The 13,828-nt window shown below is 50.1% G+C and overlaps 5 protein-coding genes across 5 annotated transcripts; 4 read left to right on the forward strand and 1 right to left on the reverse strand.

The window, feature by feature from the left end:
* Positions 1 to 2,342: 2,342 nt before the first annotated feature.
* Positions 2,343 to 4,080, forward strand: PpBr36_00098 (uncharacterized protein; the record flags this gene model as incomplete). Its single annotated transcript, XM_029887291.1, has 2 exons — positions 2,343 to 3,482; positions 3,544 to 4,080. The coding sequence occupies 2 exons, from the start codon at positions 2,343 to 2,345 to the stop codon at positions 4,078 to 4,080; spliced, it is 1,677 nt and encodes a 558-aa protein (XP_029750834.1).
* A 1,422-nt stretch (positions 4,081 to 5,502) lies between these two features.
* PpBr36_00099 (uncharacterized protein) lies at positions 5,503 to 6,658 on the forward strand (the record flags this gene model as incomplete). Its single annotated transcript, XM_029887292.1, has 2 exons — positions 5,503 to 5,700; positions 5,771 to 6,658. 2 exons carry the CDS (start codon positions 5,503 to 5,505, stop codon positions 6,656 to 6,658), a joined length of 1,086 nt encoding a protein of 361 aa, XP_029750833.1.
* Positions 6,659 to 7,290: 632 nt separating this feature from the next.
* Positions 7,291 to 7,629, forward strand: PpBr36_00100 (uncharacterized protein; the record flags this gene model as incomplete). The annotated part of the gene is made up of 2 exons (XM_029887293.1): positions 7,291 to 7,476; positions 7,567 to 7,629. 2 exons carry the CDS (start codon positions 7,291 to 7,293, stop codon positions 7,627 to 7,629), a joined length of 249 nt encoding a protein of 82 aa, XP_029752032.1.
* Positions 7,630 to 8,703: 1,074 nt separating this feature from the next.
* Positions 8,704 to 10,727, reverse strand: PpBr36_00101 (uncharacterized protein; the record flags this gene model as incomplete). The annotated part of the gene is made up of 2 exons (XM_029887294.1): positions 8,704 to 10,615; positions 10,696 to 10,727. 2 exons carry the CDS (start codon positions 10,725 to 10,727, stop codon positions 8,704 to 8,706), a joined length of 1,944 nt encoding a protein of 647 aa, XP_029752031.1.
* A 1,084-nt stretch (positions 10,728 to 11,811) lies between these two features.
* PpBr36_00102 (uncharacterized protein) lies at positions 11,812 to 13,071 on the forward strand (the record flags this gene model as incomplete). Its single annotated transcript, XM_029887295.1, has 2 exons — positions 11,812 to 12,353; positions 12,429 to 13,071. 2 exons carry the CDS (start codon positions 11,812 to 11,814, stop codon positions 13,069 to 13,071), a joined length of 1,185 nt encoding a protein of 394 aa, XP_029752030.1.
* Between the last annotated feature and the right edge of the window lie 757 nt (positions 13,072 to 13,828).

Consider the following 13,828-nt stretch of genomic DNA (forward strand, 5'->3'; position numbering starts at 1 on the left):
ACGATAATAAAACCAAAACTTCAAAAATTCGATTACGTATATAAACAAACGTCCAAATCCAATCCTATTTATAATATCGGCTTTAAAAACTGTTTTATAAAAAGAAATGCTAAATGTGTATTTTATAAATGTTTTTGCTTTATTTAATTAATTTTATATTATTTTTGTTTTGCAGCCGAATTTTTTGGTTTTTGCACGTGGGGGGTGGCATATATATATTTAATATAATATCACATTTTGGTACGTATATCTAATTATATAAGCCGTTAAATATGCGGATAGGTAAAGTATATCCAATTTTATATATATTTTATAATCGAAATGCTTTTACATTTGTACCAATTCTAACATTAATAAAACCAAATTTTGAAAAAGTGGATTATATATATAAATAAACGTCAACGTAAAACCCAATTTACAATACCGGCCCTTTTTATTTTTTTATATAAACAAATGTTAAATTTATATTCTTTTTATATTTTTTGCTTTATTTAATTAAATAAAATTTATAAAAAAAAAACTTATATAAAATTCATGAACAAATTGATTTAAGAATGTATTAAGTAAAACTATTTTCATTTTACCAATATTTGCGTAAATTATTTAATTTTTTAACAAATTGTTAATTTATATAAAAATATTAATAAAATTTTTATTTCAATCGATAATTGTATGCACTTTGCAGTATTAGGTCTACTAAGCTATAAAAACTGTAAATTAAACTAAAGTTAATATTATATACCATTATTTAAAACAAAAATTAAATATAATAAAAAATTACAAATTTTACTTAATATTTTAATATCTTTCCAAATACAGTGGCTATAAAGACGCGGCCGGCATTTAAATAATCAACAAACTCCAATAAATTCAACGCAAAATACTATATATTTTTATAATTTTTATTTATTCTTTTATTCGAATATTTAATTGCATACCTGGGTACATTATTTTTTTTGCCATTATAATGCGAATATTTTGTATATACCCGTTATAAACGGCAAAATACCACAAATTATCGTTATATTAATAAAATAATAAATAACGATATCGCAACATTAGGTATATTATTAATAATACCGTTATAAACGGCGAAATGCGACAAATTATCGTTGGTGGTACCGCCATAAACGGCGAAATGCGATAAAATGTCCTCAAATTAAAACGAGCGCGATCTTTTCGGCCAATGTAATTGGTCGAAAAGCCATGTGGCTGAAAGGTACATGGAGCGCTCGGTCCCCACTGCGAAGCAGGGGGGTCTAGTCTGAGCACTGAGACTAAGGAGAACCATGAACTCAGGTAGGGTGCGCTATCTAGGCTAATGAGCGTGGCCGCGCTTTTATGGTGTGCACAGCGCTGACTAAGCTCCTCTGGTCATGTGATGCCAAGATCTATCTACTGCAACAGAAAGTACTGTACGCGCAACGTGAAGTTGATTCACTCAGCCGAGAAGTAAAAGCCCCATATGTGCTCCACAATGAGACCCTAGGGGACTGGGCTCCACTGCGCTCCAGCTTCAGGGTAGTAATCCTGACGATCATCCATTCAGCCCAGTGGCGAGAACTGACTCGTTTTGTCTACCTGGCTGTAGTAATTAATCTATCCACCTACCTTTCGTCCTTCGGTTCACCTTTTTTCTTAGCCAAGCAATGACTATCTAGGCGCCCATGTGCAGGTTGATATTGCCAACTGCTTACTTTGACAGAATTCCCTCCTTGGTTTGCGTCTTTTCTCTGCGGTCCCTGGTTCCTCAAGCCGATTAGACTAGATACAGTACCACCTATCGACTCGCAGCAAACTTTGACATAATCACCAACAGAGACAAATAAATGCCTTGAGTCGCTGAAGGGATTCCTATGACACGCCAGAAAATATCTATATGCTCGAGAATAGACATCAATCCTCAACGTTCAAGTGAATATTTAACGAGGCAGAACCCCTGCCCGGTTTGGGACGGAAATGTCGGCTCAGCGCGATGCAGATCAAGTCTTGATTGGGAGCTGGGGTGTGGGTGTGGTGCTGTCGTAATAGACAAATCACCAGCCAGTCTACTCATTCTGCGCAGCCGTCACCACCAGAGGGCGTTTTCTGAGGGGGGAAGTTTTCGGGACCTGCGATTTCGTGGGGGATATGACATCACAGATCATCCCTTACGGGGAAAAGCTATGATGACGATACACAATATGCTTGCGCACATTTGCACAGGGGGTGCAGCAGAAAAATAACAGGACTCGCCCGCCTGGCAACACCAATTCTGGACGTTGTGATCGATTATTCCCGTGTTTCTCTCCGACACCTCGGTCATTGTCAGGACTAGACCTAATCACTAATATTACGAAACCATGATCGCAACTCAACCGGAATACCGGCGTCAGGAGTCCATTGGGACGGGTCGTAAATTGGTCAAGAAGCAGCCGTCGCCATCCCGCAGGCGGTCGGATTCATTCTCGGGGCCAACGTCGCCAATGGAGTCCGACAAGGAAAAGAAGTCCAAGTTTAGGCTTTCCAACCCCTTTTCGTTTTCGTCTTCGACCAAAGAAAAGGAAAAGGAGAGGGTCAAGGACAAGACTGGCAGCAATCCAGCAGAACAGTCCGTATCGACTGATTCGGCATATGGCAGCGGAGGCAGCCTACCAAATCCGGCAACATCCACGACGGTTGCTCCGCCAAACAACGCCTCCCTGCCCTCCGACACTACCCCTAGTACCAGTGCTGGAACGATCCCCACGCGAGGGAACGGCCTCCTCCAGCCGCCGTCGACTCTCATCACGCCCCCAACACCCCCGACACAGCCCGTCTCCCAGGTCGCCCCGCCGGCACCGTCCACCACGGCCGCCACCCAAGGCGAGCCCATCACGCAACAGACCTACCATGATGCGCGGACGGGAAACACGGTCACGACGACGACTACAACCACCACCACCACCACCACTACTACAGGACCCAGCGGGTCTACGACGGTCCAGATGCCTTCAGCGGCGAGCGATAGCCCGTCACCTCCGCCTGCTCATATCACCAACCGCACAGGCTCGGACCCTCCTGCACCTGCACCGCCGCAGCCGGGAATGCAGGCCCCAGTGCCTCTTCCACCACCTCCGATCGGCCAGGGTTCAGCCCAGTCATCGTCAGCATCCTCGACCTCTGCGGCGGCTGTCACATCTGCGGCCCACGAGGGGGAGGGCAGTGGACTATCCCCGCCCGTACCAAACAGGAGCAACATCCGGAACCGAGTGGAGCTGTCTGCGTCGCCGGGCCATGAGAAGAAGAACCCGATGACGGTGTCACCAATCGAGGAGGAAGCCTCCATCTCCACCAACGAATCGTCCCTAGAATCCGATACCAGCACGGGGCTGCAGCCCAGGCCCCTTTTTGATACGCAGGGGCCTTCAAACCGGGAACAGGCCCCGCCCCTGCCGCCCAAGAAGCCTTTGCAGCAAAAGTCAACCTTGAGCAACCTGAAGAATGCAGCGGTTGGCATCCATGTAAGGGATTTTCTTTTTTAAACCAAATGAATCACCCAAATGCTGACCAAAGCCTCTACAGGGCGTCGCCGAGACTCTCCGCGGGACCATAAACGACGCCGTAGACAGACGCTTTGGTGACGATGACAACTCAAGGATCAAGAACCAGGCTGCCATCGAGACGGGGCGGGCTGAGATGGCGGCCGCGAGGGAAAAGGGACGGCTACGTCAACTACAGGAGAAACAGCAGGACGACAACAGCGCGTCTGTCCATGTCGAGCCCGACGCTGACGAAGGTTACTACCATACGTCGAGCCACGCCGCCTGTCGACAGGGCTCGTTCGGAGAGGCCGGGGCCATGAGCGCCAGCACCTCTAGTGGTGGCACCCCCAGCAGCATGGGCAGCGCGAGCAGTGGCGGACATCCTCTGGCCGGTCAGGGGGCGACGCCTGTTGTGTACGACAACGGTGGCGGGGGATCTGGCTCTCAGGGTGGTCTGGAGAGGGGCAAGGGGAGACTGGGCAGCTTTTACAAGATGATGAGGCATGGGCCGATGAGTGCGGAGGTGATGCCAGAAAGACGAGACAGGGACGCCAGGTTGAGCGTGGTGAACGAGTAACGCCGAGGTGTTTTGGGTTGAGAGCTTCTCTCTTTTTGGTGCGCATTTTGATTTGGCTAAGATTTGGCTTGGTTTTTGTTTCTTGGGTTTATAATCTGGGCAAAACGGGACCCTATGCGAAATGAATCCCATCGAGAACATGAACCCTTGTTTTACCAATTTTTTTCTTTTTTTATTTAGTCACGGTCGAAATGTAGAGTAGTAGATTGGAATGTTGGCCAAGAGAGTGCCAAGTGTTACGGGGTGTTGGTTCGTTATTCAAGCATCACCAAGTCGACTGCATTTACTCCAACCACAATAATAATGGTCGATAATGGCTGAAAGGTGATGGCATACTACAAACATGAGCTGCGTACCTAAGTACTATCTTACTCAGTCTCTAGACTAGAAAATGCAATCAGGTTTATGCCATTGTGGGCTAGATGCCAATTATCCCTTGTTGCTGACTGTAATGATGCAACCCACTCGAGAGCAAGACAAGGTTCTCACGCAAGAACCGAGAACTGCCTAGGGAGTGGCTCGAGGGCTGCCGGGCGTGAGCGACAAAGGTAGAGGGTGAAGAAAACCTTTAATAAATAGATGGACAAAAAAAAAGTGGGAGTCGATCAAGGTCGCGTTGTAATCAGGCTGGAAAGTCCGCACCGCAAGTGCTTTTCCCAGACCAACAAACATAGCCCCTTCATCAACCAAAGTGTCGCTGTATTTTCTTGGTTCCGACACCAGCAAAGGATGCCATGCACCGTAAATCTGTGTGTGATGATGGGTTTGCCAGGCGAATGAGAGCAAATCATCCTTGTGCTGCGCCGCAACACAAGAACACATGCGACACCAGCTGGAAGCTGCTCCTTCAGCGTCCAGGTGGGGCCCGTTTTGCCCTATGAGCGGAGGCCGGCGGGGGTGGGGGGCTGGTGGTGCTAAATCAAGGCCGCCAAGGGGTTTTGGTCGGCAGCGCTGTTGTAGTAATCTTAGTCCCCGGCTCAGCCTGCCTGGGCCATCCACAGCAGTCACACTCGAATGAACCCACTCTAACCCATCACCAACAGCAAATCCTCTTTTAGGCACCGCTTCTGCGGAGTAAACAAAGGGGCGCTTTGCTGCGGTAAGCAAAGAGATGGGCTCAACGTTGATATTAAAGATGTCGCCGTCTTCATCTTCTAGGGGGTAGAATTGTGTTTTTGTACCATCATCATTTTTGTCTTCTCAAATATATCATATGGTATTCTTGGGGTGTTCTCGAGATTTCCTTACCTTCAGTTGAATACTGCTCTGGCTGGAATTCCTAGATATCGCTAAACATATTCGCAGCTTGAAGCGGCGCTGTTTATTTCACTTTTCTTTCCTATTCTTTCCTCGACTCTCAACTCTTGTCCTCCATCCTTGTTGTATTTTTATCTACTTTCTTGAAACAAAACACTCGCCACTATGGAGGGAGCATACTCTTTTAAGCCAGGAGGTCCACGACCTGGAGCCCGGCCTTTTTCTAGGGTCCTCCGTGTCATCACCGTGCTTTGCACCATCTTTACATTCCTCGCCGTCCTGTTGATCTTTGTCTCGGGCGTTTCTACCCGTGAGGAAAACAACAAAATCCTGATAAACATGTCTGAACTATCTCTGGTTGAGGTAAGAAGCTTCATCTACTGTCTCGCGACATCTCGTGCTAGTACTAATTATAACTCTTCTGCATATGCAGTTCAGCGGCATTGTCCCCAAGAGCGGCGGGAACGGCACCGATGCTTATCAGGTTAAGATGTACCACTTCCCGGCCGGCTTCGGCTGGGAATATGCAAACGCGACCAAAAAGGAGCAAACTGGCGGCTTGATTTACACCGGCGCCGACAACCTCAAGGTGCCCGAGGATTTCCGCAGGGTCGCCGAGAAGCTCGACCTGCCCAAGTCGGACTATCAGTGCCTCAGCCTCAGCACCGTCGACTGCACCAACCCCTTCTTCCAGCCGTGGAGGTTCAGGGGCGGCAACGACGAGTACTCGTCCACCCTGCACTGGATCTTCTGCTTCATGGTTTTCCTCACCATCTTCGTCACCCTTGTCAAGGAGATCTTCATCAGCTGCGCCAAGAGCACCATGGGCTGCCACTGTCCGTTTGGCAAGTCGCTCTGCCCGGCTCCCAAGTGCTCCCGCGACCGCCTCAGCTATCTGGCGCCCTCGGTTTGGGACAGCGTCCGCTGCTACTGGTATACCTTCTCGGCCAGCATGACCATCGCCTGCGCCATCACCTTGACCGTTCGCTCCCACCTCCTGGCCAAGGACCTCAGGGACCGCAAGATCGCGTCTGCCCAGATTGGCCGCGGCTTCCTCGTCGTCATGTGGGGAGCCGCCATCGCCATGACCGTCGGAGCACTGCTCATGTACATCAGCCGGGCCCTCAACAGGCGTTCCGAGCGCGGCCTGACCTTCCCCTCGCCTGACAAGAGCCCTGCCTTTGCCCCCGTCACGCAGTTCCAGCCCACCCATGGCTACCCGCCGCAGCCGCAGGCCTTCATCCAGGCCCAGCCCGTCCAGCAGCCTGTCTACACCCACCAGCCCCAGTGGAAGCAGGGGCCGCAGGTGCATGTTCAGTAAATGGTTCAGGCCAGCCCCAAGAGCCGTCTTTTTGCTCCGTGGACGTCTTTTCTCAATAGATGTGCGCGGCTTGAGGAGAACTGCGACTTTGCAGAGATTTGACTGGCTCTAGCCTCATTCTGCAAAGATTGAGCGGTCCCTGAATTGTCTCTTCATTCTTGACCTGTTCAGGCGTTTTGTTGCTTTTTACTACAAAAGTTTATGGGTTGGATCAAGCTGGCTTCTTTGATTTGGCGTTGGAAAAATGATTGTTTAGTGAGCTTCGTGTTGTTTGTTGCAGTTTTGGTCCGGATGGTGGTTTGCTATAATGCCATATACCCCAAGCCAGTACCCTCATGTTTATTATAGCTTGAGCGGAATAGTTCATTTAGTTCTCCATTCACTTTACCTTGTAGCAAAACTGCCATATCCGACGTTGCGACCTACTCTTCACCCCGTCTGTCTCACTCTTGAACCTCCCACACATATGTGCAGGCAGTTGACAGAAGCTTTGGTGGCTTGTTGTAGAGCTGTTGTAAGTTCTGTTCTTCTGGATTGTTAATTAGCGTTCAAGAGATGATGCTGCCATAAAATGCCGAGGAAATGTAGTCCTAAAAGTCAGAAACACTATGTAGGTTCTCTTGTTTGTACTCATGATGTTTCAAGTCTGCTGCAGCCTGGTCAGGAGCAGCCCTTCTGACGGACAAAAGCCTCACCCGCCACTACTGCAGATAGACTCGATCCTCGAGGTGGAGGACATGATCTCCGCTATGGGCCAACCTCCGCGAGAGTCAATCCCTCACCTGGCTCAGCTTGAGTTGGCGGCACCCACTTCCGGGGTTAGTATCGGCAAAGACGGTTGGCGGAACGACTTGTTATAGCTCAAGAAGATTGCGACGTTTCGCTGACCGAGCGAGGCGCACCTTCAGGTTCTCTTCCACTCAGCCAGCCGCACCACCGGCGCTGACCTCCGCCACATCGCCGAGTCATAGGCCTTAGCAGGCCTGCGCATGCGCAAGCGACACTTGGAATCTGGGAAAGGTGGGCGGCCCAGGCCACAGATGGTTCTAGCACCTCCGTGCCAGACGCAGGCTCCTCTGCCCAGACCAGTGGGCACGCATCGCTTTTAACTGGAAGGGAGCAATGGCGAAGAAGCTGCACTCGCTACTCCAGGTTTTGGTCAGTGGCAGCCGGTCCAAGGCCGATCTTTGTCTTTGACAGGAGGAAGTAGAGCAACGCGGGCAAGAGGCGCTGTGAAGTTCTGCCAGATGGAGGGCACAATCCACCTAGAGATCATCGAGGGGTCATCGTAGTGACTTACTTGTCTTGCCCGGACGGCAGCCAACAGCCACAAATCTAGTCTGTTCACCGATATATGTGAGGGCCTGGCCTGGCCCGCGACGGGCCTGCCTATAATCACTACGAGTGACATTGCAATCGAACATGCAACCCTGAATGCCTGGCTGTCAAGGAGACTAAGCTGAAGAGGAGTACAAGGGTGTAGATGCCTTCTTCAGATAAGAGTTTGTTTGGCAACAGCGAATCTAGTTTTCCGCTGCCTTGCCATGTGAAACAAGATACTAAGCACGAAGTGATGCATGCTAAGACTTCTTTGACAATCAATGTTATTTGTCAGATGCCGGCGGTAACAGCGCAAGTATATAGGCAAGGGTATAAACAGTATGCTGGAATATCATACACAAACTCCAACAGAACCGAGCTTTGTTGGCACGATAAAAGATAACCTACTTATTGGCCAGATTTGTTTGCACCCTAGGTTCCGTACCGTTTCACCTAAAAGGGTTGATGCATTGGGGTATCATACTTTGTCGCCAAGCTGAGAAAAGACATGCAATCGTACAAAACTGTCATACATATCGAGTCCAGAGCTGAAATCATCATCATCCTCAATCATCGCGTGTGGTTAGGCACCTCCAATAGCATCAGAGTCGGGCTCTTGAGCATTTTCCAACCATGACGGTCTTGTTTATCCACAAATTGTCGCCTGAACGTGCCCGAAGTCCGGTCATGGCCTTTCACAAGTAATCCATATGAGTACCGCGTTACTAGGCGCGGTCAGTCACTGTCCATCGTCGCTTTGAGCAGCTCGTGTCGCGCACCACGTCCGGCCTTTCCGCCATAGACGGGAGCTGTGTAACCACGTCCTTTTCATCACTTTCGTCCTCGCCCACTGGATTAACCTGCTGGCTGTTTCCCCCATGGATAGTACCACCATTTCCAACATCCGTTCTCCGCAAATCTATCAGCTCCGCTTCTTCATCATCAATACACTCCTCATCTACCTTTTGGGAAGGTTTTGGCGACCACAAACCCAGTGATGGTGTGCGAGAGAGACCTGAAGGCGTGAAAGATGGCGTGGCTGCATCTTGGCGGCCTCCAGATCTCTGCAAACTTTCCCTGAAGGAAGCGATGGAGCGACCGGAGGATATCTTTCTGCTCATGCCACCGCCACCCGCCGAGTTCCAGTCGCTGCCGTTGCTAGCAGTTCCGGACGAGAAGGAATGATGGTTCGCACGAGCCCTGCTATTGCTATTACCATCAAACATGCCCCCGGCTGGCGGCGAACGCAACGAGTTTGCCGGCGCCAGTGGCCGCAGGTGTTCCACATTTGCTTTCAGCTTGAGATCGTACCTATGGTGCATTCGAACACCTTCGTGATTACTCGATGGCAAACTGTTGTTCGACTTCAAGGTTGCAAGCGAAATCGACGACAAGGACACGTCCATTAATGCAGGCTTGTGCTCAATAGCCCCGATCATGGCATTGCAGCCGGCACCATGCGACACGAGAATCACCACCGTCTCAATATCGTTCTCATTGTTGTCCTCAACCCTCGTCTCACTTCCGTTCGCCGCGCTTGGTCGGATGGCTTCGCTGGTCACTGCTGTTGCCGGTTCCTCCTCGACCGTGTACCAATCGATCAATTTCTGCAAGCCCTTGCTGAAACGCTTATGCATATCGGACCATTCCTCGGGCAGCTCGCCGCCATCACCCCAGTCATAAGGGGGGCGCATCGAATCCCATTGATAGTCAACAACCACGCAAGCGTCCTTGGCATGGTTCACGTATCCCTCCGGGATGGGCGCATTCTTGGATATCGAGAACGAGGGCACGGGTGGGTCGTAAGCTCCAACTTCGGCATCTGAGGCCGCAGGCGGCGCTGTTGAAGGCCTCTGGCTTTCAATAGTCCCCCTGTGACTGTGAGCCCAATCGACTGCTTGCCGTGATTCCAGCCGCGGTAAGGCCTTTTCCATGTTGTCCATGTTCTCCAGTGGCGCTGAAGTGGACCCACTCCCTGTCGCACTTGTTGGCGCCGCCGCCGACAATGGACTCGGGCCGACCCGCGCGCCAGCTGAACCCCAGAGATGGCCACTGCTCGTGTTTTGGGCCAAAGAATTTGAGTGTGCTCGAGTCTGGATGTGCGGGTAACTGTGGTAGTTCTCGGGCTTTAGCAGTGTTGCCTTGGCGCTTGCCAGCATCATGACAGATCCAGGCGGTGGGGTTATGAGCTCAAAGTATGTTGGTGACAGCCACTCGCCGAGCCAGGCGTCAATACGCAAGACGGCCTTCTTGCCCACAGGTCTGGACCGTTGTGGTGTGTTTCCTGTAGCGCCCGCGCCCTGGCCAATCTGACTTAGCTGCAAGGGCGACAAGGCCCTTCTAGCATCGGCCAGCAACGACGGCTTCGACGCCAACCCTGAACTGATGGCTATCGAAGTCTGTATACATCGAAGGAAGGGTGATGTGTGGATGACAACTCGAAATGTCTTTTTGCGGCGCGTCTTCTTTTCTGGTTCCGAGGCATCGTGCTCTTGGGCGCGCTTGCGCAGGATGGCTGCAATTTGCTCGCCGGTGATTCTGGACTGCGTCCATCCGGTATATGTGAGAGGAGGGTCGTATGGTGTCGGAGATGTGAGGTGCCACTGCTTGTCTGCAGAATCGAGTCGATGACCGTGTCTGGTTGCAAGGAGATGGTCAGCTGATGTCTTGCTGCAAACCGAGATTTGAGGAGGATGAATGTGACTGCAAGTGCATACCGGACGATGAAGATGCAAGAAGGCGGAGGCATGATGGGTGCTTTTTTTTTTTTGTCACACAAAAGTCTGGGTTTGCCGTCAGATCAGGATGGCAGCCGAGAGGAGGATGCCGCCTCTGGGTTATTATGGTGGACAATCGGAATTTTATAGAGGGCCAGGTTGAATGGCTCCTCTCGGTGAGGGGGTTGCAGGCAGCTAGACGTGAAAGCAAGCTCTGCGATGCGTTCAAAAGTAAACAAACAACCGTGTACCTATGGTAGTCAGCCGCGTTATGAAATTTCGGACAGTTCGATATTAAACAACTTGCGGGATTCGTCTGAGATCAGGGCGTGCATGGAGGAGGGATGAACGGACGGAAAGTTTGTCTGTGAATCAGCAGACAAAGATTGAAACGTCATGGGCGGGCACCATATTATTCTGGGGCTGCCTACTGTGGTAAGCTAATTTCTGGGACGAGTCTCCCAGTGACGGAAGAAATAACCCCACCAACAACTTGGGAACAGAGGGAGCCCACATGGGAACTGTGTTTGGCCACAAAATCCCTGTCACGGCTACTGTAACTACACATTCCGCTAGTGCTGCACAGAGGTGAGCCTTGGTGTCCTGTAGTAGGAAAATATATTGCCCCATGCATACCACGTGGGCAAAGTAACTGAGATTCTGAGGGTAGGGCGCGCAAACTTTGAGTGTGACAATCATGTTTCTTGAGCATGTGATCGACACGGGCTGTGAGGGAGCTCAGGTTACTTTTTCCCAGTAGCTAGCTGCAAGGATCAAGTTAAGGTCCATACCAGATGCCAGCCAACCCCCTGGCTTGTGGGGCCGGGCTAGCTTCAGGGTCGTTACCTTGCGGGTAGGTACAAGGTACCGTAGTAATTGCTACAATGGCATTAAATGGAAACGGAGGCAGTCCATTAATTATTAATCCAATCGATTGATCGCGACGTAAACACATCATTCCGATCATTGTCCATCGACGACATCATGCGAGTGCTTTTGCCGACACCTCATTAGCACCATAATGCCTACAACTGTTGCTACAATTTAGGGCACGTAACTACGGTTTACCGCTCAATTCTTCTACCTCCCCCAATTACTTTGGCCGACTTCGTCGAGATGCAGCTCTCTCGCCTACTCCAATTGCCAACGCTGCTGGCCGCGGCTCTCCTCGCCGTTGCGCCTCCTGTCGCAGCAGAACACACTAGCAACTGGGCGGTTCTTGTGTGCACCTCCCGCTTCTGGTTCAACTATCGCCATCTTGCAAATGTTTTGTCCATGTACCGCACAGTTAAGCGCCTTGGCATCCCCGACTCGCAGATCATCCTGATGCTGCCCGACGACATGGCATGCAACCCACGAAACGCCTTCCCCGGAACCGTCTACTCTAACGCCGAACGCGCCGTCGACCTGTACGGCGACAATATCGAGGTTGACTACCGTGGATACGAGGTTACGGTAGAGAATTTTATCAGGCTATTGACAGATAGGGTGGGCGAAGAGATGCCGCGGAGTAAGCGGTTGTTGACCGACGACCGCAGCAACATCCTAGTATATATGACAGGCCATGGCGGCAATGAGTTTCTCAAATTCCAGGACGCAGAGGAAATAGGGGCGTTTGATCTTGCCGACGCCTTTGAGCAAATGTGGGAAAAGAAGAGGTAGGGAAGGGTCTTCTGTCGCTGCCATTACCCACCAAAGGCCTTTTTCCCTCACTAACATGACTTCTGCGACAGATACAACGAGATACTTTTCATGATCGACACTTGCCAAGCCAACACGATGCTTACCAAGCTCTATTCGCCAAACATTATTGCGACTGGATCCTCCGAACTGGACCAGTCCTCGTACTCGCATCACGCCGATAACGATGTCGGCGTTGCCGTCATCGACCGCTACACATATTATAACCTCGACTTTCTCGAGAATGAGGTCAAGGATATCAATAGCAAGAAGACGATCGGTGACCTCTTTGACAGTTATACTTTTGAAAAAATCCACTCACATGCCGGCATGCGCTACGACCTCTTCCCCGGTGGAGCGGAGGCAGCACGAGCAAAACTGCTGACCGACTTCTTTGGAAACGTACAAAATGTCGAGGTCGATGGGAACGTAACCACAGGGTTGGACGAGGACTTGATTGCTCTGAGCAAGAAAATTGCTGCGCTCAAAGCCAAGGCCGAATCCGAGGAATCTGCTGTCGCCTCGGAGAATCGCGGAGCTTCGGCCGCTGCTGCGCCAAAAGACAACCAGTCTCTTCCCAAGAGGTCTCCGATCACCAAGCCTTTAACTGATGACAACTACTGGACCAAGAAGATTATGAGCGCCACTGCCATTTCTGGATGCGCCTTGATCTGGGGCTTGAGCTCTTATTTGTAGACTCAGGGTACAAAAACTTTGAACAACAAGTTTGATTATTTCCTGGGCACAGTATCACGGCCATATTTTATGAGAAAAACGGATCGCATACAGATTTTTGTGTGCCAGTCACATTTTTTTATCGCCATCAGGCTCTTCTCTGGTCGCGCCGCAATTAGACCTTGGAGAAATCGCCGCCCACAAAGAAACACTGAATCAAAGAGCTCGCCTATACCACTAATGCTGGCGATGCCGAGTGAGCTTTGCTGGACGGGTTAACTCCGAGAAGCAAAGACAGAGTCGCTGCAGTCAACAGAGATGCCGATGATCCTGACGGGAGTAGGCCACTGCTCGCTTGATACTACCGGTGACGAGCTTATCATGCTCTCTCTCTATGTGCCATGGATACATCTGTTGTTTCTTATTTTTTAACAGTTCCATGCTGCTCGTCAATACCTTTAAGAGATGAAGGCTGATGATACGAGAGCCAAGGGTTGTCGAACTAAAAGGAGACTTTTTTTTCGTGTGCAACGCACAAGGGTTACTGTATATATTATCAAATAAAGTGTTCAAATCAATAATCCTTTGTTAATATGGCCTTCAATAGTCAGTTAGGACTGGTAGGCAAATACCAAAGGTTGCCAAGGTAAGGGGAGGATCATTACAGGGTTCGACTTCGAATCGTAGCTGTGACATTTTACCCCCCGCACTTGTAAATTTTTCGCAGTGGATGAATGAACAGCACAAAAAAAAAAAAAGAGCGACAGCCACAATGAAC

The sequence above is a fragment of the Pyricularia pennisetigena genome, chromosome 2 (assembly GCF_004337985.1).
Source record: "Pyricularia pennisetigena strain Br36 chromosome 2, whole genome shotgun sequence".
In the NCBI taxonomy this organism is placed as follows: domain Eukaryota; kingdom Fungi; phylum Ascomycota; class Sordariomycetes; order Magnaporthales; family Pyriculariaceae; genus Pyricularia; species Pyricularia pennisetigena.